Source organism: Prinia subflava, chromosome Z (assembly GCF_021018805.1).
Source record: "Prinia subflava isolate CZ2003 ecotype Zambia chromosome Z, Cam_Psub_1.2, whole genome shotgun sequence".
In the NCBI taxonomy this organism is placed as follows: Eukaryota; Metazoa; Chordata; class Aves; order Passeriformes; family Cisticolidae; genus Prinia; species Prinia subflava.
Window position 1 is genome coordinate 74,985,116 of NC_086283.1, and position 25,346 is coordinate 75,010,461.

Below are 25,346 nucleotides of genomic sequence, written 5' to 3' on the forward strand. Positions count from 1 at the left end.
TCCCGCTGACTGTCCAATTTACAAGAAACAGATGATGTCATTTTGATAACGGTCCCTTCCAGGTTCACATACCCAAGTTTTAAGACAAATTCAGACTTTCTGCTTTCTGTGAAACATCCAAAAAGGTCAAGATCCCAAAGACTGAAGAGAAATAGAAAGACAAGAAATGAAATAACAGTACTTATCAACTCTGCATTTTAACACTAAGCTATGTGAGTGTCTGTGTGTATATTCTGTTGTGCTCAGGAAAATACAGCATATATTCTTGACTCCTATAGGTATGAAACAACAGGGTTCAAAATCACATCAACAGGAAAAAAGTTGCAATTGTAGTAAAGTATTTATTTATTTTAAAACATTATTACATTGCTAGAACATTATTTCAAAATAAAAGCCATAATATATTCATTCAAAACTAGGCTGTTAAGCATATATATTTAAACTCTAATTTTCATACACACAGTAAAAGAAATTTGTATTTTACAAGTAGCTGATTTTAGTAGACTTTATGAAAAACATGTTTAAAAATAACTGCCAAAATCTGTCTCTTTAAATATACAAAATATCCTTGCTGTGCTGAAGATACCTGTCTTAAAAGCCAGAAATATCTAAGTCAATAGCTGAGTCCACATCAAATCCTACTGAAAACAGTAGTGACAAAAAAATGTAAAAGCACTGTACAAAGTACAGCCTTTTTTGTCTCAGTACTGTACAAATCTGGGTTTGTTTTAAAAATGTTTTATAAAAACTGCACTATTTGAACTTAACGTCCTTTCTTGTGTGCAGAAAAAAGTGAGCCACTGACACTATCTCTGTTTACTAAAATTTTCCTTCTCAGAATTGTGAATCAAAGAATTCAAAGGGAATTTTACAACTTATTTCAATGAGAGGAGGACTGAAACTTTTCTTCAGCTTATCATTTAGTAATCTCTGTTGGTTTTTCCCCTGGTTTTATAATGCAAAATACTAAAAAATTCTTAAATACATTAACTGATGAAATCAGAACTCAAGTACTTCAGATTACAAGGCTGGTGTATGGATTAGTTCACTGTAACATGGAGTGTTGAATTAAACAAAACCCAATTGCAAATAAAGCTGTATGCTTTTTAATCAAGAACCCTCTCTCTTCTCTTGCATCCTTTACAGTCCCTTCTGGCATTTCTTCTGGAATGAGCTTTTTAAGAAGGTGCGGTATCCTGGATCATCCACATATTCATTCTTAAAGCGAGAACTCAATACTCTCTGCCTTTTCTTCTCTCCCAAGATAATATCTGCTCCACAAAATGTGTCTTCAAATCTCATGTCAGAGGCTGTAGACTAAAACCAGACATTAATTACACATACATACAATTTTTATCTTTCCATATTTTGAGTATCTTATTCAGTATTAAATTCTCTACATCTGTAGCGTTCTTTGGAAACATGTAACTAACACCTCTTGTTATTCCGGATTCTATCCAGGGATCACACGGTCATGTTAATTCTAGGTGACAGAACAGTGGCATGGAAGTGATGCAGCTATTGGGCAGGTTTCATCCTAGCAGTATCATGTCATATTCACTGTTACGGGTGAATTAAGTTGAATAAGACAGTTGTGGGTTGTTGTTTGGTGGGGTTGTTAGGGCTGGGTTTGTGCTCGGAGTTTGGGTTTTTCACTTTGTGATGAGTGACCACTGGGGTGGAGCTGAGAGGGGATAGCACAAGGGAGCTTCAGCTGTGACATCATGGAGGACTGGACTGGCGCACCACAACAGCCAATCACTCAATGGAGCTGCAGAATGATTGGACAGAAATGCGCCGTCGGGTTGGACCCATCAGCACCCCTTAGACAGAGCCAATTAGAAGAGAAACGATTTGTATCCACCTGGAGACCACAAAAGGACTCCCTGGGGAGGGGTGGGGTCCTCTGGAGGCACTCGTGACCGAAGGAGCACCCAGCACGCGTGCTGACTCTGGCTCATGTCTGCTTTGTCGCTGGGGACCCTGGGCTTATCTCAGGTCCCTGTTTCCAGCTGTTGTTTTCTTTAATAAAACCACTTAACCTAATCATGGTGACTGGCTCCCTTGTTACATTCACCACCTTGTGTTACTCAAGGAAGTTTTAAATGCAAGGTACTATGTCATCAATGCCTGAAAAGAAACGTGGGCACAGCTTAATTTGCAAAGGATCAGGGTCACAGTTTGGTCATCAAATTTAAACCAGTTGGGAATCCCCACTAACAAAGCAGTGGAACAAAAAACAGCAAGCCATTTGGGCAGAAACTGAAGCAAAATATTTTGGACCAACCTACACTGCTGGAGTCATGGAAGAATTCCCAAATAAAGAAAAATATCACTTAGAAGGAACAGCTGTCTTTTACTTCAATAGACAGAAGCTGGATCACAGGCGGTCTTTAACTTGCACCGTGTTCAGTACGAGGAGGGGAAGCAGGTATTGGGCATGCCTTGAGGACTAACCTATATATTTCTAGAATTTAAGGTATTAGTAGAAAATCATGCAGAGCTCTCAGCAATGGCTGTGAGATATTTCATTCAGCTGAACAAATTTAGTGGTTTTAATCTATAGTTAACTCCCTAATGAAGTTAAATAAATAAATAAAAAGAAATACTGATTTCTAAAAAAACAATTTTAAAAACAATAGCACAATCCCATTATTATTATCATCCTGAGAATGCAATAATTTGCATTCTAAACAAAAAAATGGCAATGGTATGCTTTCCAAGTATGATAAAAATCCCCATTAAATATAATCAGTTCTTTTAACATTTTTCAAGACATATATCTTAACCCTAGTCAGGACACTGAAAGATTTGTGCATTTATCCCAAATTCACTGACATGAAGGTTTCTTAACCCAGAGTATTTGACCAGTGCACTCTGCATTACAAAGAACTGTCTTAAGATAGGTGAAAACAGTAATCTCCTCCAAAAAATGTATGGAAGAACTTTCCCTTTTCAACCTCTGAGAGTTATGCTCTCTGTGAGGTTCAACACTTTTCCATTTGACCTAAATACATAAAAATGTAGCTGGTGGATGTTGTTTGAAACAGTAGGAAACTTTAAAAAAGTAGAAAAGATTTGGTTTTAAACCAAAGACTAGCAAAATGCTGATAAGTCCTGCCAGCAACATTAATGAGTTTTGATCAGTTACATTGTTTCTTACAAGAAGTTAATTGCCTTCTAATACATCAAGGCTTTTAAAGTTACAAAGCTCTGAAAAGCTAGAGAGTTTTTTAAAAACTATACCTGTTATAAACATACTGAAAGAATAGAATGTCTGTCAATCTAATTATTTAATAACTTGACCATTCCTCATCTGACAGATAAGACAAACACAATGTCCTGTTTAGGAGAAAATAATTATGACTGACAACAGCATTTACCTGTACTGGAAGAACAACTAACTATCTCATTAACAAATGGATACATCTCCTAATTGGGCTGATTTAGCCACTCTTAATAGCACAAGCTTCACAAAACACAAGTCTGTTTAAACTGAAAATCCAAAATAAATCCAAGTACAGTGTTATTGGCTTTTTGAACATATAGGTATATATATGTATGTAAGTATATAAAAATAAAGTTAGCATCAGCAAATACTCACTAAACGTGCTTTTACTCTTTTAGGAAGCTCTTCATCCAGGGTATATATTTCTTCTCTCTTCATTACTATTTGAGAACCATCTTCAAACTCCACCTAATTTAAAAAAACGGGTATTTGAAAATAAAATAATAATCTACTCTTGCAGGAAGTTCCTGGAAATGCTTTATCTGAAAATATTTCCAGATAAAAATACATATGTAAGCAAAGAAGACTTATATACAGACATTTTGCTATCTGTTTTAGCACAAAACAGGCTGAATCATAAAGAATGCTATTTCTTAGAAATTGCAACACATATCTACATTGAAAATAATATCTAAGCAAAGAGACTTCAAAATCAGCACTGACACATACATAATGAAGTAAATTTTTTTGGTTAGGAATGCTGAACAGTAGCAAGTCATTCAACATTATTTTGCAGGAATGATGCATCATTTTTATTTGTCTTTATTTTTTTTACTTGCTTCTAATAAATAAAAAATTAATTTTAACATCCTGTGATTCAAGGTTGAGGAAGACCATGTCAAAAGAAAGTGTGAGTGACAACTGAGGAAATACCAGTTAACAGAATTTTATTGAATCTGATGGAATTTCTTTTAAATGCTCTGTTCAGAAGATGAAAAGCTTTATCATGCTTAGGTTTAGATTTAATCCAATATGAACCCTGTTAGCAGAAAATGAGAAAGGAAATGTAACTAGGTGTGAGGAATGTTAAAATGCTGAGGCTTTGAAGCATTTAAGCTTTTTCAGTAGCTGCTGATTTTTTCCTCTATTTTAATACTTCATCTAACAGTTGTGCATTTCAGCTATTATCTGTGACTGCAGTTTAGCTCTCACAGAGACTGTAATTTAAAGTTTGGTATAAAATTAGAAGTCCCATTCTACATCCTTAGGTGATTTAATGAGACTGTGTGAATGACAACAGTACACTTGACTAGAAGAATAAGCACAAATACAAACATAGGAGAACACTGACTTATCAAAAGTGTTATTACAGATAAAACTGAAAAATCATGCATTTGAACTTGTAAATGGACTGGAGTTTTAGTTTCAAATTAAAAGCTTGCTATATCTGAGTATGTCAGATTAATACGTGAACAGCTGAAAAATCCATATATCCATTCTCAGAAGGCGGGACACAAACCATGATCTATCAACTTCTTTAAGAGCAATTTTTCCACTGCAACTAATAGGGCTGCACAAATCTGGAATGCATTTAAAATGTATAAAGCACACAAATGGATAACAGTGTCATAAGAGTCATCCTTACTACTCTCTGCTCCTATTACTAACCCTATAAGCCTATTCTGTTAGCAGTATGTTAGAGGAACTTAAAGGTCAATTTGTCTTAAGCTTGTTTGATTAAATGATGGCAATTCAAGATGCAGGAACAGTCTTTCTGCTAGTCCTGCTCTGTCCTGCATAATACATTTGGTAATGTTTTTGCATAATATAGTTGGTAATATTGTTTTTTGCATCCCTGGTGAAAAAAACTGGGTAGGATTTTAACTCTGACACTCCATGTGATAAGAAAATCTCTTCTTAAATGGTCAGTATATTTGTTTTTACTCACAGTGTGCAGTAGGATGCAAATGATTCATACCAGAGAATTTGTCATGCTTGCAGTATGAAATATATTGGACATTTACAATGAAGAGTAAGTGGAATTTCTTCAGGTATAATCCAGCATATCACACTGGAAATAATTTGCCTACACTTGATAGCAAACACAACAAGAGCTTCTCTAAGACTTTCAACAGTATCATGATTCATGCAAAATATAAATCCACCATCTCTAATAGCTTCAATTCAATTCAGATTGCAGATCCTACATTTCAAATCATCAATTTTATCAAGGAAGTTATTTCACTTGGATTCTGCTGTTGTACTGTGTTTGCATGATATGTTACTATCTTCATGAGATTTTTTTCCATAAGAACATATTCAATAAAGGGAAAGCTGTTAAAAGCAATTAATGGAGTGAATAGATAATTTAATAAACTCTAACTCAATTGTGAGCCTCAATATCAGAAACCATCAAGAAATCAGATGTAGATCACATTAATAATTTCACATGAGTACCTGCTTCATTTGGCAGGTTTGGCTCTGCTTAGGGATTGTGTAGGATACTGGCTGACAAATGTCACACTGTATGACACAAATTCTGGTGCATTGTGTCATAGCTCCTGCATGCTCAAGTACTGCCACATTTGGTACAAATGTCTGATGAACACGAGGAAAATTCACAGAGTTTTCCAACTAGACCAGATTTGCCTTATGAGATCTAAGAAATCACACAAAAGACTGGGTAAGAGAATCTCAAAGGTGCAACACAGATCACACCAGATAAAAATAAACCTTTGTGTATATGTGAGTCCTGGGAGCTTTGAGATACTGTTTAGAAAGACCTTTAGAGGAAGAACTACTAATACATCTTGCACGCTCTCTGACATAAACATTTTGTAATCTGTGGCCACAGGCAGCCTCCTCTCTGATCCTGCAGATGAAATGCTTGTCTTTATAGTTCTATGTATAGTCCTATTGCAATATGGACTCCCTCTTTAAACTTTGTCATTTCCCCCCATGATAGGGGTTGTTAAAGGCAATTTATAGGATTTTATGTTTGTTATACTGCAGAACTCTAAATCTTACTGAGCCTCCACATGCTTATCCATTTTCCTTAAACAAAACTCCTTGTTCAAGAGGTCTAAAATAAGACAAAGTTGTTTGTTTTGACTATGTAAAATTCCTTCAAAAATGAAAGACAACAACATTCATCTAATTAATCTCACAGTATTCCTCAGAAGACTAGCTTCCCAAAAGATTAAACGATTTGAAGATTAATGTAACTACAGAAAAATAATCTTCATACTTTAAAAAAATCTTTCCACCTTCACGACATAAGCTGCTAAATATAATGGAAGAGGTAAGATTTAGAGACTAGCTCAAGGCTTTAGGCATTTGAGGACTTGAATTCGATTGCAAGTCATTGGCAAAGCGAGAAGGTCAATGCAGCAAGTAATTTAGCTTCTCTGTGCCTTAATTTATCTAGAGATATAATAGTAAATTTGCCTTTTTGGTACAGTAATATGAGGCCCCCTGATGAAAAGAGTTACATAAGTGAAAATGATTACATATAGATAAAAGAAATGTATCTAGATTCTCATTCTTTCAGAAGTGCTATTATTATTGTGATTGTTTTATTGCAGTTTCTACCATTCACTTGGGTACTCAAACCTGCTGACTGATTTTTCTCACAGGCAAGCCCATAAAAAACCAGTAATTGTTACTCTGAAATCAGAAGTCAGCTTTTTAGCTTTGCCTTCAGTGTTCAGTTCTCTTTTGCCTTTGCTGAGGATAAAATGCTCCTTAGATTAAGTAATTCAAAAATGCCTCAGACAAATGAATGTTATGCTCTTCTTACTGTCCTCCCTTCCAACCTCTTATGAAATGCCTCAGGTTCGTTGTAGCTCCTACCAATACTTAATTTTATGTAATTAATTGTATAATTAGCTGATATCAAATGGAAGTAAATAACCTGCAGAAAATAACAAATGTTATCTTTCAATCTTAATGTTCCACCTGTTTACCTGAGCTCTTAGAAAGCAAGTAATTTTCTTGATTTTGTAAGTGAAAGTGTAAGTGAAACCTCTCTCCCAAACAGTGCACAGCACTTGCTACTGGGTTAGAAACTTTTATATGTTGGTTAAAGTGTGGTAACAGTTACACTAGGAGTCGCCTTCATCTTTGAAAGTGTGTCTGGCCACTTCAGTGCTAGAGCCAGATGAGTGATTTACAATAAACACATCTGAAAAGCAAGCACAAGATAATAAACATAGATACTCACCTGATACATGTGAGCTGTATTTGTTCCCAGATACTTTGCACCATACAGTTTTCCATCAGGCCATTTCACTTGGACAACCTCTCCCTCTGCAGGTGGACCCAGCCTTAGGCAATCTCTGCTCTATTTACAAAGAAGGACGGATTCTCAAATCAGTGAGTGAGCCACTGCACTGAAATTACCAGTAAGATGATTTTAAAACTTGGTAATTGGAGATTTATTACCATGCATGTTTCAAGTTTTATAATCCTGCTAATGGGCTAACGCTAATGTTAGCCCTTATGAAAATGAAATACTGACCAAAGAAACACTCTCTTTACAGCTTTATGCTGTGGCAAGACAACATATGCACAAATCAGATAGCTATCAGCAACTGTGATATACTTCCACCAAAATAATTTCTACCACACACTGAAAAAATAAGGATCACTAAAGTGCAATTGCATATGTGCAACGGTTTCTCTTTTACATATCCAACTAATTAATGTTTTGTTAACCACAGCACATTTTTGCTGGATGCTATCACTGCTGACTGAAACATATGTGGATCAAACCATAAATGGTGAGAATGCCAATGCGTTTTTTGCTTAGCTGATGGAAAAAAACTAAGAGAATCCAAATGCTTACAAAATAAAATTAGGGAGAAATACTTTGTTCCATAGGATATAAAGCGTTTTTGTTCCAATGGTTTGGCCAACATTTGTGCCTGACTAGTTGAGCATGTCAGAGCATCAGTAGCTGCAACATCTTCTTGTAATGGTTTCTTCTGTCCCAAGTCTCAGTGTGACCTAAATGAATCATTTTCAGAGCATGCCAACCACACACCCATAAAAGCAGCTGCTCACATGAAGAAATAAGACAAAGGACCAGAAAATGATGTGACACATCACCAATTCTCTGTTCAAATCCTCACCCCAACAAAGACATCTCTGCTTCATAGTGACTACATCACAAGACCTGTCATGTAAATTAGTGCTAACTCAGTAGTATTCGCCTGGGTATGAGAGGACTTACTCAGTGACCACATTACCTGAGCTCACTTATAAGGGGTCTACAGTGGAAAGAGAAAAGATAAAGACAAGGACACAGGTATAAGAACTCAGTGACAAGGTCCTGCAGGACCTGGTGCTATCTCAAGTTGCCACAATACTATTATTGTTTTCTTAGATTTACATAGAATAACTTAGAAAAATATTTGTATTTTGAGTTGAACAATTTACTTCCAACAAAGGCCAACAATCATCATGATGAAGAACTTAAAACATGGGAGCAAAAATGCATTCCAGTGATCCTCACTTGGATATTATCTTGATATAATATCATTCTAGCCAAATCCAACCTTTATAAACTGATTTAATCACATGTATCTTAATCCATGAGTTTGATTCAACATGGGATAAAAGAAATTAAAACCTGGATTTTCACAGAAACACTTTTCTGCATGACAATACTGTCTCTGTCACCCCCTCAGATGCTGTGCAAAGGCTTTAAAATATGCCCTCTGTGTTTGCCTGGCAAAAGGTTGCTGTGACAAACACAGAAAGATGTATCCTTTCAACATCACCATACATTTGGAGTAGGTGGAATTACCCTTCCCAATATTTTCAGGAGAGGTAGGAGGAAAGGGGAAAGGATGGCTGCTGCAGTGGAATAATTATGACTTCACAGGGGACAGGGATTACTAAATGCTATCACAGCTCTGACTATAAATTAAATTAGACTGTATTTCTTGTTGTTCTGTCCTCAGTGATGACTGTCAAAATGGTTACTGTCATTATGATACTTGTTCTGCTATCTATTTATTGCAAAAGTACAAGAAGGAGTCTTGGCTAAGTGTCTTGAAACAAACTTTTAAAATGCATCATAGAATGGAGTAAATTTCCTGAAAACAAACAATCCAACAACAATGTCAAGCCTAACATTAATTTTCCAAGAACAAAAGCCCAGCATGAATTACTCCCTTTGCAACTTGCACAAGAAAAAACATCTTACATAGTCTAGGATAGCTAATGGAATTGCTCATTTGGAAAATTAGAGTCCTCATGCAAATAACTAGACAAATAACAACCTCATTCTTCACGTATCATCACAATGTCTTAGTCTATGGAACAATATTGGAAAATTGGTACTAGTTTATATTAATTCCTACCAGAGCTCCTACCTTTTATTTTCACAGGATTGTAACCATTTGAGATTCTCTTTTTATGGCACAAATAATTCTTACAATATTTTTCTTAGCAATGATAAGACCTTTTCCGAGACTGACAAAATGGCAAAAATGCAACCTCACTTTTTTCAGTCATATAATGAAAAGTCAGACAGCATATGGTTGGTATAGCAATCCTTCAACATCCCCATACCAGCTGCAAATAACATAGTGTGGGCTCAATCTATATTCAGTTTATAAACACATTTCCTCTACAATTACATAATGTATTTCCTTCTTTACAGAAATGGACAAATCATGTCCATCTATACTGAAAATACAATTCACTTGCATGTCCAGTTTCACATTCCCGCTGTTGCACAGCTCAGAATGCCAACTCCAGCCACAACTAGCCATCTCTAAAGATGAATACTTCAAGGTCTCCCTGGACCACTAATCCAGCACTCAACCAACCTCACAGTGAAAAAATGAAGAAAAATCCTGTGTTGAGGAATTTCCTGTATTTCTGTTATCTTTTATCCTGCCACTCTGCGTCACCAAGAAATGTGTGGCTTAATTCTCTTTACTTCCCATATCACGTGTTTATACATTTGGATACTATCTTTCTGACTCTAGTGCTCTCCTGAACACTCCCAGCTCTATCAATCCCCTCATATGACAGATGCTTCAGTTCTTCCATCACTTTCATATCCTTTTACCCTATTTGCTCCTCTATGTCCACATCCTTCTTGCACAGTAAGACCATAACTAGACACATTACTGCAGATATGGCCTCGCCAGTGTTAGGCTTACAGCCATTCAAAAAGACATTTTAAGAGCAAAATCTGTAATTAACAACAACAACAACAACAACAACAATAATAATAATAATTCTGAAAGTTTTCTTGTTTATTAAAGGTAGTACTTTCTGGGTTTAAAAACATTTATTTTGGAATTCATTATATGCATGTGCTTTCTTTATAGACTTTAAAGTCTGAGCCTGCTTTGCTTTTCTCCTAATCCTATCTCACAGCAGAAAAAAGAATGAATCATTCTAGTGGGCACTCAACCCACCACATTGATCTAAACAAAAATAGTAAGCAATCTATTTGCAATAGATGTTGGAAATACAAGTTGAAATACTGAGGTTGCCCCCTATGGTGTCATTAAGGAATTCACATGAATAGCACTGCAGATAAAGAAGACATTTTTCTATTTTTCTTCTGATAGCCTGTTGTTTTTACCAGAGAGGTTGATGTGGCCCAATTGCAGTGGCAGGTCAGGGTTGACACAGACTAGGAACTGTCACTAAGGAGCCAAACTAAGAAAACAGAAGGAAGACTGCACCTGAAGCATGCAGTTCTGGAATCCAGGAACTTGAACTGTTGCAATATTCCCATAATTTTAATACAGCCTCTGACACTTCAATAAAATATCTTGAAATACATCCCAATGTTTTCCTAAATTAAGGCAAAGAGGTATAGATATTCTGGTCTAAGGTGAACTTATGAACTACTGCAACTCTTCTCCCAAGCTGTCAAAAACTGATGTACCTTGGTTGTCTACAATTTCATTTTGACAATGTTTCCCTGATTATTTGGTTGTTAAATCAGCTATCTCAAACTCAATAATAATTTTAAAAGCTGTAAGACTATAAGAGCCTTTCACTTCTTTTAGATCTGATCCAAAGGAGCCAACTGAAAACACTTATCTACCCCTGAACATATATAGGCTACAGGAGCAGCATTCCTTTCATTGTAAGCCAAGCACAGGTTTGTGTCCATCTGATGAAACTGAAGAGTTACCAGGCTATGGTGATATACAACACAGAGTTCAGAGGGAACTGCCTGGTGCTTTTCCCAAGACACTTTCTATTTGAAAATTCAGAGCAGTCAGACAAAGTTCCTGGTGACTGTAAAGGGAAATATCACTCCTATTTTTAAAATGAGGAGAAAGTAGAGTCAAGAAAATACAGACCTTTGAGCCTCACCTCTGTCCATCAGAAGATCATGGAGCAGATTGTCATGGAAGACATAATAAGGCACATGCAAGACAAAGAGTGATCCAAAGCAACCTTGCCCTTGCTAAGGGCAAAGCATGCCTGACTGATCTAGAGGCCTTCTATGATGGTGTCATGGTTCTGGTCAGGACAGGGTTAATTTTCACAGCAGCTAGGATTGGCATGGCTAGGGCCTGGAGGTTATTCTATACCACCCCATGTCATTGCTGGGCACAGGGAAAGAGACTCTCTTCTGTGGAGAAATCTCGTACTGTCTGTTGTTGGGGAGGGCACTGGTCATTGTATCTCAAAAACTTGTTTAAAAATAGGAAAATGTGGCCCCTGTGGCATGTTTTAGGGGAGATATAAACCCAACAGTACACAAATGTTTAAAACTGCTGCAGAAAACAGTAATATTCTAACTGAAAACCACCAACACTTGTCCGTTCAAATCAGGGTCCATCACATCACCCGGTTCTTGTTAATGGTTTGGATGATGTGATTTCACCCTGACTCAAGAGAGGACAGATGAGTTGTGATGATGAAGATCCCAAACTTGATCCTGCAATTGGTAACTTAGGCTAGTGTGCTTGCTTTCAAAGCTGCTTTTGCTTCTCTCTCATGCTTTTGCATAAGCACTCTGTAGAACTTCTCCTATCAGAATGAACAAAATCAATATTCATTTTCATCAGATCAGAGTGGAAGATTAGTAAACCCAGTTCTCACATCTGTGCTCTTACAGTGGGCTTACTAGGAGAGAAAAGAAAAAAACATTGCAAGGTAAAAAACATTTACAATCAATAAGTAGCAAATCTGAACACCTTTCTTTAAAGCTAATAAATATTCCTGAGACATGTCCCTGAACACAGCCCTAAAAATTCTTATATATAAAAAATCCCCAATACAATAAAGATTGCCATTTCTTTACTTACGTATGAAAAGATAAGACCAACAACTTAGAAAGGTCTTGAAGAAAAATAAATTTATGGTACACAGTGTTAAATGTGAATATTCTCTGCATGTTGTTCCCTCTTGAAGATTACTCATATTCACCACTAACTCATCTGAATAAGCACATTTTTTTTCTTATTGTGTTAGGATAACACAACTTGGCTTTTAGTGGGGATGGAGGAAGACAGAGGCTACTTCTGAGACAGCTGCTCCTCCAAAGTACCATTATGTCCAGCAGAGCCAATCCCTAAAGGCTCTGTAGGTTGACATATTGACTGGCCCAATTAGAAAAGTTAGCAACGCCTCTGTGATGACATATTTCATAAGGAAAAAAGGCACGCCATTCCTCTCTCCCTCTCCTTGGAGGGGCAGTGGGGGGGCTACTGGTCCCCTTCCCAGCGGGGCCCAGCCGGGCCATGCTGCCGGGGGCCATCAGTGCTGCAAGCAGCCCCGAGGCTGGGAGCAGCTGAGCCCACGAGTGGCCACCACCATCCCAGTCCAGGAGTGGCCACACGGCCAGGTCGCACAGCCGGGGCAGCGCCACGCGGCTGCTGCCATCTCAGCATGGCTCACAATGAACTTTACCTGCTTAGATGCTTTTAGTCAGCCATGCTAAAGAAGGCCAGAAGCGGTGGCAGCAGTTTTCCTTTTTGGCAGCCTGCATGAGGAGACGCGCCGAAGGGAGCCGGCACTGCGGCAGCTGGTGCAGCTCCCATGGCACTGGCAGGCACCATTCTATAAAAACTTTCCAGCTGATAGACCTTGATAATAAACAAGTTAAATAAGGACACCAATTCTCTCTCAAGTCAGAGAAAAGGAAAAGGTGAAAACATCTGGGGAGAAGAAAATGGTGACACTAAGGTCGGTGAAAAGGAGGGAGGGGGAGGAGGGGGTGCTCTGGGTGTCAGAGCTGAGAGTCTTCTCAGCAAGCCGTGAAGAGGACTAGAATACAACAAACTGTTTCTCTGTAATTCATGAAGTGCATGGGGGGATGCAGCATTCAACTACAGCCCATTGAGAAGAAAGTGCTCGCACTGGAGTGTGGATGATGAAAAGCTGTAATCTGGTGAGTGGCTTGAACAGAGAGAGAGAACTCTTGCTTCCAGAGATAGAGGAAGAGGACCCTTGCTTTTATACTAGAACAGCTCATCCTTAAAAAGTGCACCCCATGAACTAATGGCCCATGAAAAAAACAGTTGCGGGAAGACAGTTTTGCCCGTGGGAGGGACTCACACTGCAGCAGGTTTGGACGGGACTGCTATTCCTAAAAATCAGAACCATGATGGAGAGGTTCATAGAGAACTGTCTCCCATGGGAAGGATCCTGCAGCACAGCAAAAGAGACTTGTCTCCCTAAGTAAACTGAAGGAAGATTTTCAGAAGTGACAAACTGATTAAAAATCTCCTGTCTCCCTGTGCTGTCAGTGGGAAAGAAAGAAGGGCTGAGGGGGTGGGGGGAAAGATGTTCTAAAGGTTTATTTTCATTCTCATTATTGTCTTATAATTCTGTTAATAATTTTTTTCTTTACACCTTTTAAGTTTTTGAGCCTGTTTTGCCCTTAAAGTGTTTTCTTCACAATTCTTACCTCAACCCATGAACCCCTTCTTTTTTTCGGTTGTTCTTTCCCCCTCCTCTGCTCAACTATAGCAGAGGACAATGAGTGAACGATTTTTCCTGGATGCACTGGTGTTTAGCCAATGTCAAACCCATGACACATCACTGTTTACAAATCCGAGGTTTGCATTCATCAACTGGCATAAATTTAAAATAAATTTTTAGACACGTAGACTAGCCTTCTCTTTTTCTAAACCATTTTATTCTTTTGAAACTAGTGAAATAATTTTCAAATCTACCATATTATTAACATTCTTCCACCCATTTCCCAGGGGGATGACTCTACAAAATCTGTAACACAGAGCAGTCAACTGTCATCAAGCATTAACTAAGACAGAAAACAAATCTGGCTGGCATCTCTTTCTTCAGGAGTGTCTTAACTGAGCAATCCCAATCCCAATCCCGTGAACAACCTCAGGAGCTAATGTTTTATTTTCCTCAGTACTAAGAGAACTGTTTATCTGTTTAACTGGGAGACACAGCACGGAGCTTTGTTATTTTTCAAAACATTCTGGTTTAGAATGTATTAAAAAAAATTTTTTTTTGTTTGTTTAAATTGTATTCAAATTACAGTATTTTCCTCAATGTCACTTAGCAAACATTTCTTTGTCTCCCTGACAATCCTGGCTTTCACTTCCTGATTTGACTTTGTTTTCAGAACAAGGTAAAAAATGCCCCATTGTTTATTGAAACTGTTGTCAAATGCCAATATAATTGACACAAACAACACAGGTTAAAAGTGGTTAAGTATGACTCTTGCAACAGGTTTTGTGAACTAGTACATTCTTGTAATCTATTTTTTTTCTGTATGGCACAGTAAACATAGCAAGAGAATAAAATATACAGAAATTTAATAAATAATTTCACTTCATGGTAATGGATTTGAATACACAGAACCTGACAGGGATTATTTTTCCTGAGATGCTATGAGTTTAAAGACTCAAAAGTAGTATTTGTAACAATTATTTTAGCTGAATGTATTTCTCCTCTTTCACAGTGACTCATTATTTCTGCATCATATGACATCAAAACCCTCTAGGACAACATATTTCAATTACTCAATAGCAGTCTTCCAGAAAGACTGTGTAAGAATCATTGTGCTGCTGCAGCTTTCAGTATTAGAAAGTTCTCCCAAATTCCAGTATGCTCTTATCCATGCTATCAGGTAAGATGGCATGGCAAAAGGCAGAGGTAGGCAGAAGCTTGGCTTGAGCCCCACAGCGTGCCTGGTGAAACAGATCCTTTCTGTATTGTTCCATCCCTGCTGCAGAGGGGCCATGGCACAATATTTTAATCCTCCTCCTGGCAGACTGAAAGCTCATAATCTAGCCCTGAGGTTACAAAGATCAAAGAGAAGCAGATACTGAAAAACTGACTAGAGAAAACTCAGATTCTGTAATTGCACTAAACTTTGCTTTCCTATGTACCTACATATCATTTTTACTCTAAATCATGCTGTGTTTGTTCATAAATTTGTACATATTGTTAAAATCAATCAGAGAAATAGATACTGCTCATTTTCTGTCATCCTCTGCATTTCTTAAATATCTAAGAATAGTTCAGACCTTACTGTTAGTCTATCTACCCACAATTTGCACAGAGAAAGCCATTGTATTGACTTTTATCCAAGAAGTGTCATGGTTTCTGAAAAATAACTTAAAATTAATGCATGGTCTCCAAAACTCAAAGCTCCAAAACAGCTCTGTCCTCTTATATTTGAGAAAGTGAAATTCACTTTACAGCAAACTGAACTCATTTCATTTTAACTGAAACATTTAAATGAAACATTCTTTTCGATGTAAAGCAAGTGAGTATTCTTGTGTTAATCACAAAATTAAGAGTAGAGTAACTTCTCACAACACAGACAAAACACACTAACTACATCTGATTCTCACGGGTAAGATTTGAAGTAGGTTTCTAGTCCCTAGACTTAAAACATGAAAAAGTAAGAAAAATCCAAAATGCTTTTGCACAGAAATGGTCCTCATGGTTACTCCAGCTGAATTGCAGGAGTAGCTTTTAAATTTTCCCCTTAAATTAGGACCTGAGTTACATTTGCTACCCTACCTCATTGCTATTAGGGTACACATACTGAGACAGTGCTCCTTGTAACAACAGAAGCCAGATGAAGATGGTTTGACAAGGAAGAGTGCAGAAGCAAGCACAGAGTGGCCTCACCATCAGGAAGTGGCCTTTCCAAGGCCATTCTGCAAAAGAACTTGATCCAAATTTTCTTCTCTGCCTACACTCCTTCAGCTAATATTAACATTCAACACGAATGCTAGTGATTAAGCTTCTACAGTCCTGCTCACTAGTGATTGTTTCATAAAAGGAGCATGACTAATGCGATTACAGCCGACATCTCCAATTTAGAAAAGCCGGCCATAAAGACAAACACCACACTGCAACTGCAAACACTGAATATATCTACCACCACCATTAAAGTGCAAGTGGAGAAGCAATTTGTGGAAATTTTCTAAAACAACCACTAATCTCAATAGATTGTCAAACTGTTTTTCTTTCCGAACCTGATAGTATATACTAGTTGATGCAAATTTTTAGAAACACAAAATTAGGTTTCATATGTTCCAAGACAATTTGAATGAAAAGGAGAGTGGTAGCTAATTCGTCACAGTCAGATTTTTATCTAAACAGGAACAGCAATTTACACAGTGCATTAGCATTTGAAAGAGAAGTCCTGATTCCCAGGAGTGCAGTTCCTGGTTTGAATTGGTATAAATTCAGTGAAATCACCAGATTAACAGAATAGCTACTGTAATTCAACAAATTTAGCCTTGAATCATGAAATGGGAGTATAAAAATACTTTAAATTGATGTAATATGTTGTCTTTAAAATATTACTGAATTTTCTCCTACAAAGTGGATATATGCTTTTACAAAAGAAAATTGGAATATAAATAGGACCATGCATTCTCACATAAATCTAAAAATCCAGCTTAGAAAGTTAGATTTTAACCATTGCATTGCCTTTCAGCAAAGTATTAATAACACAAATTCATGCATAATGCTAACTGATAGACACAGAGTTGCCTAGAAGACAACAACTCAAACCCACATTGCAGAATGCAGCTTTGGATGTCCAGGGTGGTACTTGGCATCACAATAAGGTACAGTAGAGAGGACACTAAAGGGTACAATATACTCTTATGGGACAAAACTGAGGGTCAATAGTAGGAAGCTGAAGTTGCCAAGGACACCTGGATGTCTAAATTGCTATGAGGAACAAGGCTTCTGTAGTGCAGCACAAAATCCTATCTTATGCTTACAATAAAGTAAGATGAGACTGAATGCTACACTAGTGTATCCTGCCCACCTGTATATTGGCTCCCTGTAAATCAACAACAATCAGATGAGTACACAGATCAGCTCAGGTGCTGCTCCTGCCCCTTCCCCAGGATGCAACATGCACATGAAGGAAAATGCAAATCTTCCAACACTTCCTCCACTGACCTCCAGTAAGTCTGGAAATAATCTTCTTCTGTGCAACAGTATGGTAAAATAACAGATGAAAAAATCCTACAATTCCTGGATTTCCTCTCAGAAGGAAGTGGGAGGTGAAGGATGCTTCTGTCCCAATCCCAGCAGTCCCACCTCATCTCAAAGATTCCTGTGCAAATTCTGGGGATTTCACCATGCTCCACAGGCTCATCACAGCTGTACTCATTCTGGTCCCAGACAAGGACACGCATTGTCTTTGCAAAGACGCAATATATTTCTGTCTCTCACCTGTCTCACTGCAAAGTCAGCCATCTTACCATTAACTGCAAAGTAATGATTTATCTTCCATCTTGTTTCTCCTGCTGAGCTGTGAGGCATTACCTTCAACTCATCTAACATCATTATTGTTAAGGATCCATAAAGCATTTCATCATAAAGTGGAAAGGCTATTCTACAAGGAAATGGTATAAAGATAATGCTGATATTTGAGGCTTTAATTTGCCTACAATCTGTTCAAAATTCATTTTTATGCTTATCTACTAAGTTGCCTGTCTTTCTGCTGTAATAGGAAACAAAAAAGCAAGAGTAACAGAAAAATTATTCGTGTTCTCCAGAATGAAGTAAAATAAAAATGACTCACTTAAATCGAAAGTTATAGTACTGTAAAACAAGTTTTGGATTAAAATAAGACTGTTACATCTGCTGATGTTATGTAGCTTCAGGAGCTAAACAGTGGAATAAACCCCTTCAATCTGCAGCCTTGGAGCTCAGTCTTTGGTTTTGAAACAGCTTGATTTTAACTTCTTAGGAGCACAGTTTTAAAAAGAGGAAATAATTTGTATTAGTATTCAGCAAATGTAAACAATTATTCACATATAAAAAGCATAGCATTCTCTGTATAAGCACTTGTAAATCTAGTGAAAAAGCTCACAACTACAAAAATCTGTTAAAATAATTTTCCCTGTTCACAAACTCAAAGTAAATTCTTCATAACATACATGAATATTTAAATTATTGGAGTATTTCACAGAACAAGAATGCAAAATCCTACACAATCTCTATAAATCCACCAAGCCAGAAAAAGAAACCTGAATATTTTCTGAGACATGTCACAATTCTCAAATTTGCTTTCCAAAATTTTTCAGAATGACTTGTCAATGATCACATCATACAGCTTGCTGAGTAGTAAGTTCAATTACAGAGCAATTTTGTAATGCTGCAAAAACAATTGTACCAGCCCAACGTGAATTGTGTGTTATTCAGTATATAGACTCAATGTGACAGTTAAGAAACCTTTTAGAACACTGCTAAGCAATTATAATTCATTATGTCTCTTTTCCCACATCATAAAAATTATTCTCAGAACTTTTGACTAAGTTTCAATACACCAAATACAATCTAGCCTCTTGCTACCTTCAGAAATACATTACATTCCTATTTCACATTCTCAGAAACTGCTGGTGGTGGTGATACAGGAGTGGAATCAAAATCTATAGATTGCCCAGAAAATGTGCTAATTCAACCATTCTAATTTCCTTACTAATTTTTGCAGAATTACATGCCATTATAATAAAACTTGATAGATAGACAAGCAGAAAAGGAGTTGCAAGAAGACATAAAGAGAGAAAGGTATACAGAAGAGAAATCACTAGGAAAAATTGGTGGAAACTAGTCAGGAGTTTAGTAATTTATAATGCCAGGCAAAGTTGATAGAAGAAAAGTAACATATGTCTTCTTTGTAAGACAGATTGTCAAAAGAACACAGCCCCCAGTAATTCTCTTGGGAATTACCAGGGCTAGAATCAAAACTATTTTTTTAGATACATGTGAACATTAAATGGGCTCTCAAGACTTACGTGCTAGCCCAGTATCTCCAAATGTTTACTGTTCAAGAAGTTTGATTTTTCAAAAGCAGAGGCAAATGTATTAACATAACAGATATTGTGAAGCTGACTGAATACCCCCATCTGCAGATGCACACTTCCTGCACCAGTGCAAGTCAGTAGTCATGGTCAAAGTCATCAGGGAGAAGTTCCTGAAAACAAGTAATATTTTCTTCTTGAACTCACACCCTGAGCACTGACACTCACAGCTCTCAAAGTGAGCTACCTTTTCTAATCTGCTCATGCAAAAAGTTCCATCAAAATAATGGCACATTATGGTTTTCTACTAATATTCTCTTCAGCTGGCCTGAAAGAAATAATTTTTCAAAAACTGTTCAGCTAAATCCCATTTGTTTTGCATCTCAAAGGAGGATGAAGTATATCTGTTCTGTCTCTCATTTGTCTAATAATACCTGATTTTCTTGGGACAATCTATGTTTACCCTGACTCCTTCACCTGTAAATTTACCACTATTAATTCCACTTGTCTCAGGTAATTACTAAAGTTATAAACTTTGAAACTGCCTTTGCAGTTTCAAACCCCTGCCAGATATCTAGGCCAGGAAGGATCATGCAAAACCTCAGCAAGTCCATGATCATCAAAGCAGACAGAATTGGCAGCTCTACACACACGTATGTGTATACAGCAGACTGCATTTACAATGGAGCATGAGTAATGGGATGTCAAAAGTTTTATTTCATAAATTTGTAGAATATGAAGTGAACATTTGTTGCCTGGGATAGTGAAGGATTGCAAAAAAGTCCCTCACTGAAAAAAGTTGTGGGTTATTGTTAGGGGCTTTTTTCATTAACAGATTCTTAAACTACATTGCTATCGCACTGGCAGTTTCTTTCTTCAAATACTAGTAACTGAAACGCTTTTTTCTTTTTTTTTTTTTTTTTTTTTTTAACAAAGAAAGCAGGGAATAGCAATTTTAGATGTGTGAAATCTAAGTGCACGCAGTAACAAATTGTAGCCTTTGTAATAATTTCAGTGAAGTATTTTGGTCGTCAGAGTTCTCAAGAGCCCTGTTCCTCCCTCTCCTGACAATGGCAAATTTAAAGTATTGGTAGACGCAGAAAGACAGACTTTAATCTCCTCATTTTCTCTTCACACTCAGGGCTTTCTTGGCTCTGCTCCAGGAGGAAGGTAGCTGCAGTAAGTATCAACAAGATTCTGTTAAGGATTCAGGTATCACTGTTGGTATGTTAAAAAATTCACTGTTTGGTGATTCTTTTATCATGCTTGAATGTTTCTCAAGAAAAGCTGGCATCCATTTAAAAAATTGGTAGACAAAAAAAACTTCAAGGAAAATGCTGGATGGAGCAACATGACACATGCAAAAATGAACCAAAATTATCTCAGAACAGAGAGATCTAGCTGGAGCTCAGGAAAGAAAGGAGAGTTTATCACCTTAACAAGGAGAGGCAACCAGCTCAGGAGAACTACAAGGATGTTGTGAGGTTATGCAAGGGAGAAAATTAGAAGGGCCAAAGCACAGACAGAATGTAATCTGTCCACTGCCATGAAAGACAATGAAAAATGTTTCGGTAAACATTCACACCAAAAGGAAAGCTAAAAAGAATCTCCATCCTTTGAAACATAGTGACAAAGAATGAGGAAAAGGCTGAGGTACTTAACTGCTTTCTTTGCCTCAGTCTTTAATACCAGCTGTTTTGTGAGAACCAGTCTCTTGAGCCAGAAGACAGGGGTAGGGAGCAGAATGAAGCCCCCGCAATCCAAGAGGAAATAGTCAGCAACCCGCTACATCACTTAGACATAAACAAGCCTGTGGGACTGGGTGGGATCCACCTTGCATCATTTACCAGCAGTTCAGGCTAACTTGGGAGGTCCCAGTTGAATGGAAGTTGACAAATGTTACACCCATCCTCAAGGTGGGTCAAAATGTGAACTCAGGGAACCGCAGGCTGCCAGACTGAACTTTACCATACTTTGATGGTATTTTACACAACATTCCCCTGGGGAAACTGGGTTTCCATGGTTTGGACAGACACACTGTTCGATGGGTAAAAAACCTTCTGAAAGTCTGGGCTCAGAGTGCTAGTGGATGTAATTACATCCAGCTGGGAGCTGGTCATCACTGGTGTTCCTGGCTCAGTACTGGGGCCAGTTCTGTTCAATAATTTCACTGATGTCCTGAACAACAGGATCAATTGAATGGTCAATCATTTTGCAGAGGACACCTAGCTGGGTGGGAGTGTTGATCTGCTGGAGAGTACAAAGGCTCTGCAGAGGGATCTGGACAGGCTGGATCAATGGGCCAAGGCCAGTGATGTGAGGCTAAACCATGGCAAGTGCTAGGTCCTGCCCTTGGCTCACAACAACCCCAGGCAGCATTCCAGGTTTGTAGAAGGGCAAGGGCATCCTGGCCTGTACCAGCAATGGTGTGGCCAGCAGGGCCAGGGCAGGGATTGTCCCCCTGTATTCAGCACTGGTGAGGCCACACCTCCAATCCTGTGTTCTGTTCTGGGCTACTCATTCCAAGAAGAACATTGAGGGGCTGGAGGGAGATCAGAGAAGGGTAATGGAGCTTTGGAGGGGTCTGGAGCACAAGTCCTGTGAGGAGCAGCTGAGAGAGCTAGGTGTGTTTAGCCTGGAGAAAAGGAGGCACGGGGGACCTTATTGCCCTCTACAGCTGCCTGAAAGAAGGGTATAGGCCAGGAGCAAGTTGGTCTCTTGTCCCAGGCAACAAGTGCTGCCTTGTGAGATGTGATCTGAGATGTGAGAAAATGGCCTCAGTTTCCCCTAGTAAAGGTTGAGATTGGAAATGAGATAAAAATTTCATCAAAAGGGTTATCAAGCACTGGAAGAGGCTGCCCAGGGAAGAGGCTGAGTCAACAGCCCAGGCTGCAATCAAAAGACATGCAGAGATGGCACTTATGGATATGGGTTAGTGGTGGCCTCGGCAGTATTAGATTAAAGGTTGAACTCGATTTTAAAAGTCTTTTCTTACCTATATGATTCTGTGAAAATTAATTTCCCATTCCTGCTTTTGACAGCTGTAATCTGAATGTCTTAACCAGAACTATCAGAACTATGCTATCAGAACCTCAGAAAATTTTCCAAACTGCAGTTCTGCAAAATATCCTCATGAACTCCTGAATATAGAATCAATTGTTCTTCCAAACACATCTCATTTCATCAACACTTGAGATGCTCTTGCTTTTAGGGAATCATTACAGCAGCATTCCATAAGCTACCATGTTAAAACAAGGTTATTTGATTTACAGATTTTAATAAGTAAAGTTCATTTTGTGTTGTGGACATGACTTCCCACAGACCAACTTTACCTTCTCAATGGATAACACCAACATTTATACACTTATAAGTAAACTAAAACATAGTGTGGTTGTGTCATGGCAGCAATTACACTCATTTTTTTCACCTAGTTGTCTTGATAATCACAAGGTCAATCCATGACATCAAAGAATTCTCTATAAACTTATCACTGAAGTACCAGGGCACTCAAAGGGGCATGAGCCTGGAAGGATGTTTAATATTTCAGGCAGTGTGTGCTCAGCTCTCTCATAATGAGACCTCTCAACAGACTCAAAGCAAGCTTCACTCTGCAATTATCTGTTTTCTTTCTTAGAATCAATATAATATGGTGGTATCTATCTCCCCCCAAGCACATATACTGTAAAGTGTCCCTGTTCTTCTGTGATTTTAGAAAGGTAACATGGGAACAACTTCATCCAAATCTTATACATGTATGTATATCAGGCATATGGGCAGCCACAGTATATACAGAAACAAATAAATCTTCTAGCTCTATACCAAGAGTAACAATTTCTAGCAAAATGCTAAGATATGCCAGTGCCATAGCCTTTAGGTATCACAACAAAAACAAACAAAAAACCTCCCCCAGAATTGTGGGATACCCTCCCAAAATGGTCAGACCAATGAACTGAAAAGCTTCCTGTGCATAATCTATGAACTGACATCTGATCTACTGGTCAGAACAGTATTGTTCTTGGTGCTGTGCTAGGGGCTGTTTGACACATTATAGAGCATTAATACTTCAAGAAGTGGCAAGTGGCACACATACATGCTGTCTGCTGCTATCAGTTACTCAGGACTGCAGTATACGTACTCCCTAGTCATGTGTACATGCAACATTAACCTAACTGTTGTCATCTCACAAGTTGTCCTTTAAGATACCCCATCCTTTAAGATATCATGTCCCCCTTACTGTAGTCTTCCCACAAATTACATGAGGAATTTGTCCTGCTGTTGCTTCCAGGAAAAGATTCTATCCACATACTTCTTTACCCCTCTTACACCTTCTGGGTTAAAGGAAAATGGAGGGTTAGCATATGGACAGCTAACTCTCAGGTTTGAACCCTGTAATTGAGGAGTGATTAGTCTAAGAAATCAGGTATAACACCCAAGCAATAAATAATGCTGAAATTTAAAAATCTGAATATGTGTCTATAGTTAACACACTTAGTAACTCCCCACCTCATATATTTAGTAAATGCTAACACAAACCAAGAGAAATACATATGAGAAGAGAACAATGTGTACCCTGATTTGGTTGTTGTTGAATACAAACAGTTTCATGAGGCTTCAAGACTGAACTCTCCCTGCTCAGTATTTTCCCCCTTAAAAAAAAATCACTGCCTGAACATTGGAATTCTGGTCTATTGTGAGCTGAGCTGAAATTATGTAGTGGATTCTGCACATATTGGAAGAGCAGAAAGCTCCTGCTATTTTTGTGAGCTGGTTGAAAAGTGAAAACAGACTAGAAAAGGAAGTTCTTCAATAGGCAGCAACATTGTTTTCACACCAGATTTGATGAACAAGTCCTCCCAACGGCACTAACACCTGAAATGCATATTGCATGGATTAGTAAGTTTTAGTCTGAGAAGAAGAAAAACCACTTTTTTTTTCAGTTCCAGTAACTGCTGCAGGTGTATTATCTAATGAAAACACAACAAGATTTCTCCAAGGAATGCGAAATTCATTTGGTGTTTCCATCAAACAATTATATATTGTTCACCCACTATCTGAGAAGCACTGAGGCATGCCCAGACCTGATTACATTTATTCTTAGCTCCAGATCAGACTCCACCACTAGGACAACAAGCAGTTCTTCATCTTTGCCTTACCAGATCCTTACTGCAGGCATTTACAAAAGGGGTTTCTAGTAACAATACAGCCACATTTACTTAGTATCTTGATCATCCTAGATCAGAATGTCTTTAAATCATTAATGGATACTTTTGCAGTGTTTCACATTAAAGGATAAATTTTCAAAGATGTGTAAGAGAGATTTGCTGACTGACTTCTATTTAGATCATTAGGTGGTAAACAGCTTAATCCCCAAACACTGATCTGCAATGCATCCTTTCAAATACCACATTTTCAAAAGATGCTAGACTTTCCAATAACTGAGAAGCTTTCAAGAACAACAGTATCATTTCCACTGATATATCTGTCAGTTAATGCTACTTTCAGGAAAATATTAGGTCTGCAGAAAGCAGAAGAGCTCAAAGATTTTCACAGGAGAAAAATGTGGAATGCTCCTAGGAGTTGTATCCCTTGAGCTACAAAGCCAGTATTCTCTGGCACCATTGTGTAAGCCAGGCTCTTCCCCTCTACATACTGAGCAGGACTAAGTGAAAAGTGGTGTTGCAACAAACAGCGCTTTTGTGTATCAGTGGTCCCTGGAGGCTTTAACTTCTAGAATTTAGTAGGAGGTACACCAAAGTACTGGCTTAGCACATAAAAGACTAAGGATCATGAAGGTAAATGAGGATTAGAGCCACATCATGAGAAAGATGTCAAAGGGCACTCAATGAACACCGCAAAGCTTAACATCC

At 37.9% G+C, this 25,346-nt stretch overlaps 1 protein-coding gene across 5 annotated transcripts in view; it reads right to left on the minus strand.

The window, feature by feature from the left end:
• Positions 1-327: 327 nt before the first annotated feature.
• Positions 328-25,346, minus strand: part of KDM4C (lysine demethylase 4C) — a 268,042-nt gene continuing 243,023 nt past the window's right edge. For all 5 annotated transcript variants that reach the window (XM_063422095.1, XM_063422094.1, XM_063422097.1 and 2 more), the window contains exons 20-22: positions 7,452-7,571; positions 3,605-3,697; positions 328-1,317 (exon numbers count right to left, since the gene is read on the minus strand). In XM_063422095.1, coding sequence (XP_063278165.1) covers positions 1,141-1,317; positions 3,605-3,697; positions 7,452-7,571 — 390 coding nt within the window. In that variant the 3' untranslated portion in view covers positions 328-1,140. The remainder of the gene's footprint in view (positions 1,318-3,604; positions 3,698-7,451; positions 7,572-25,346) is intronic.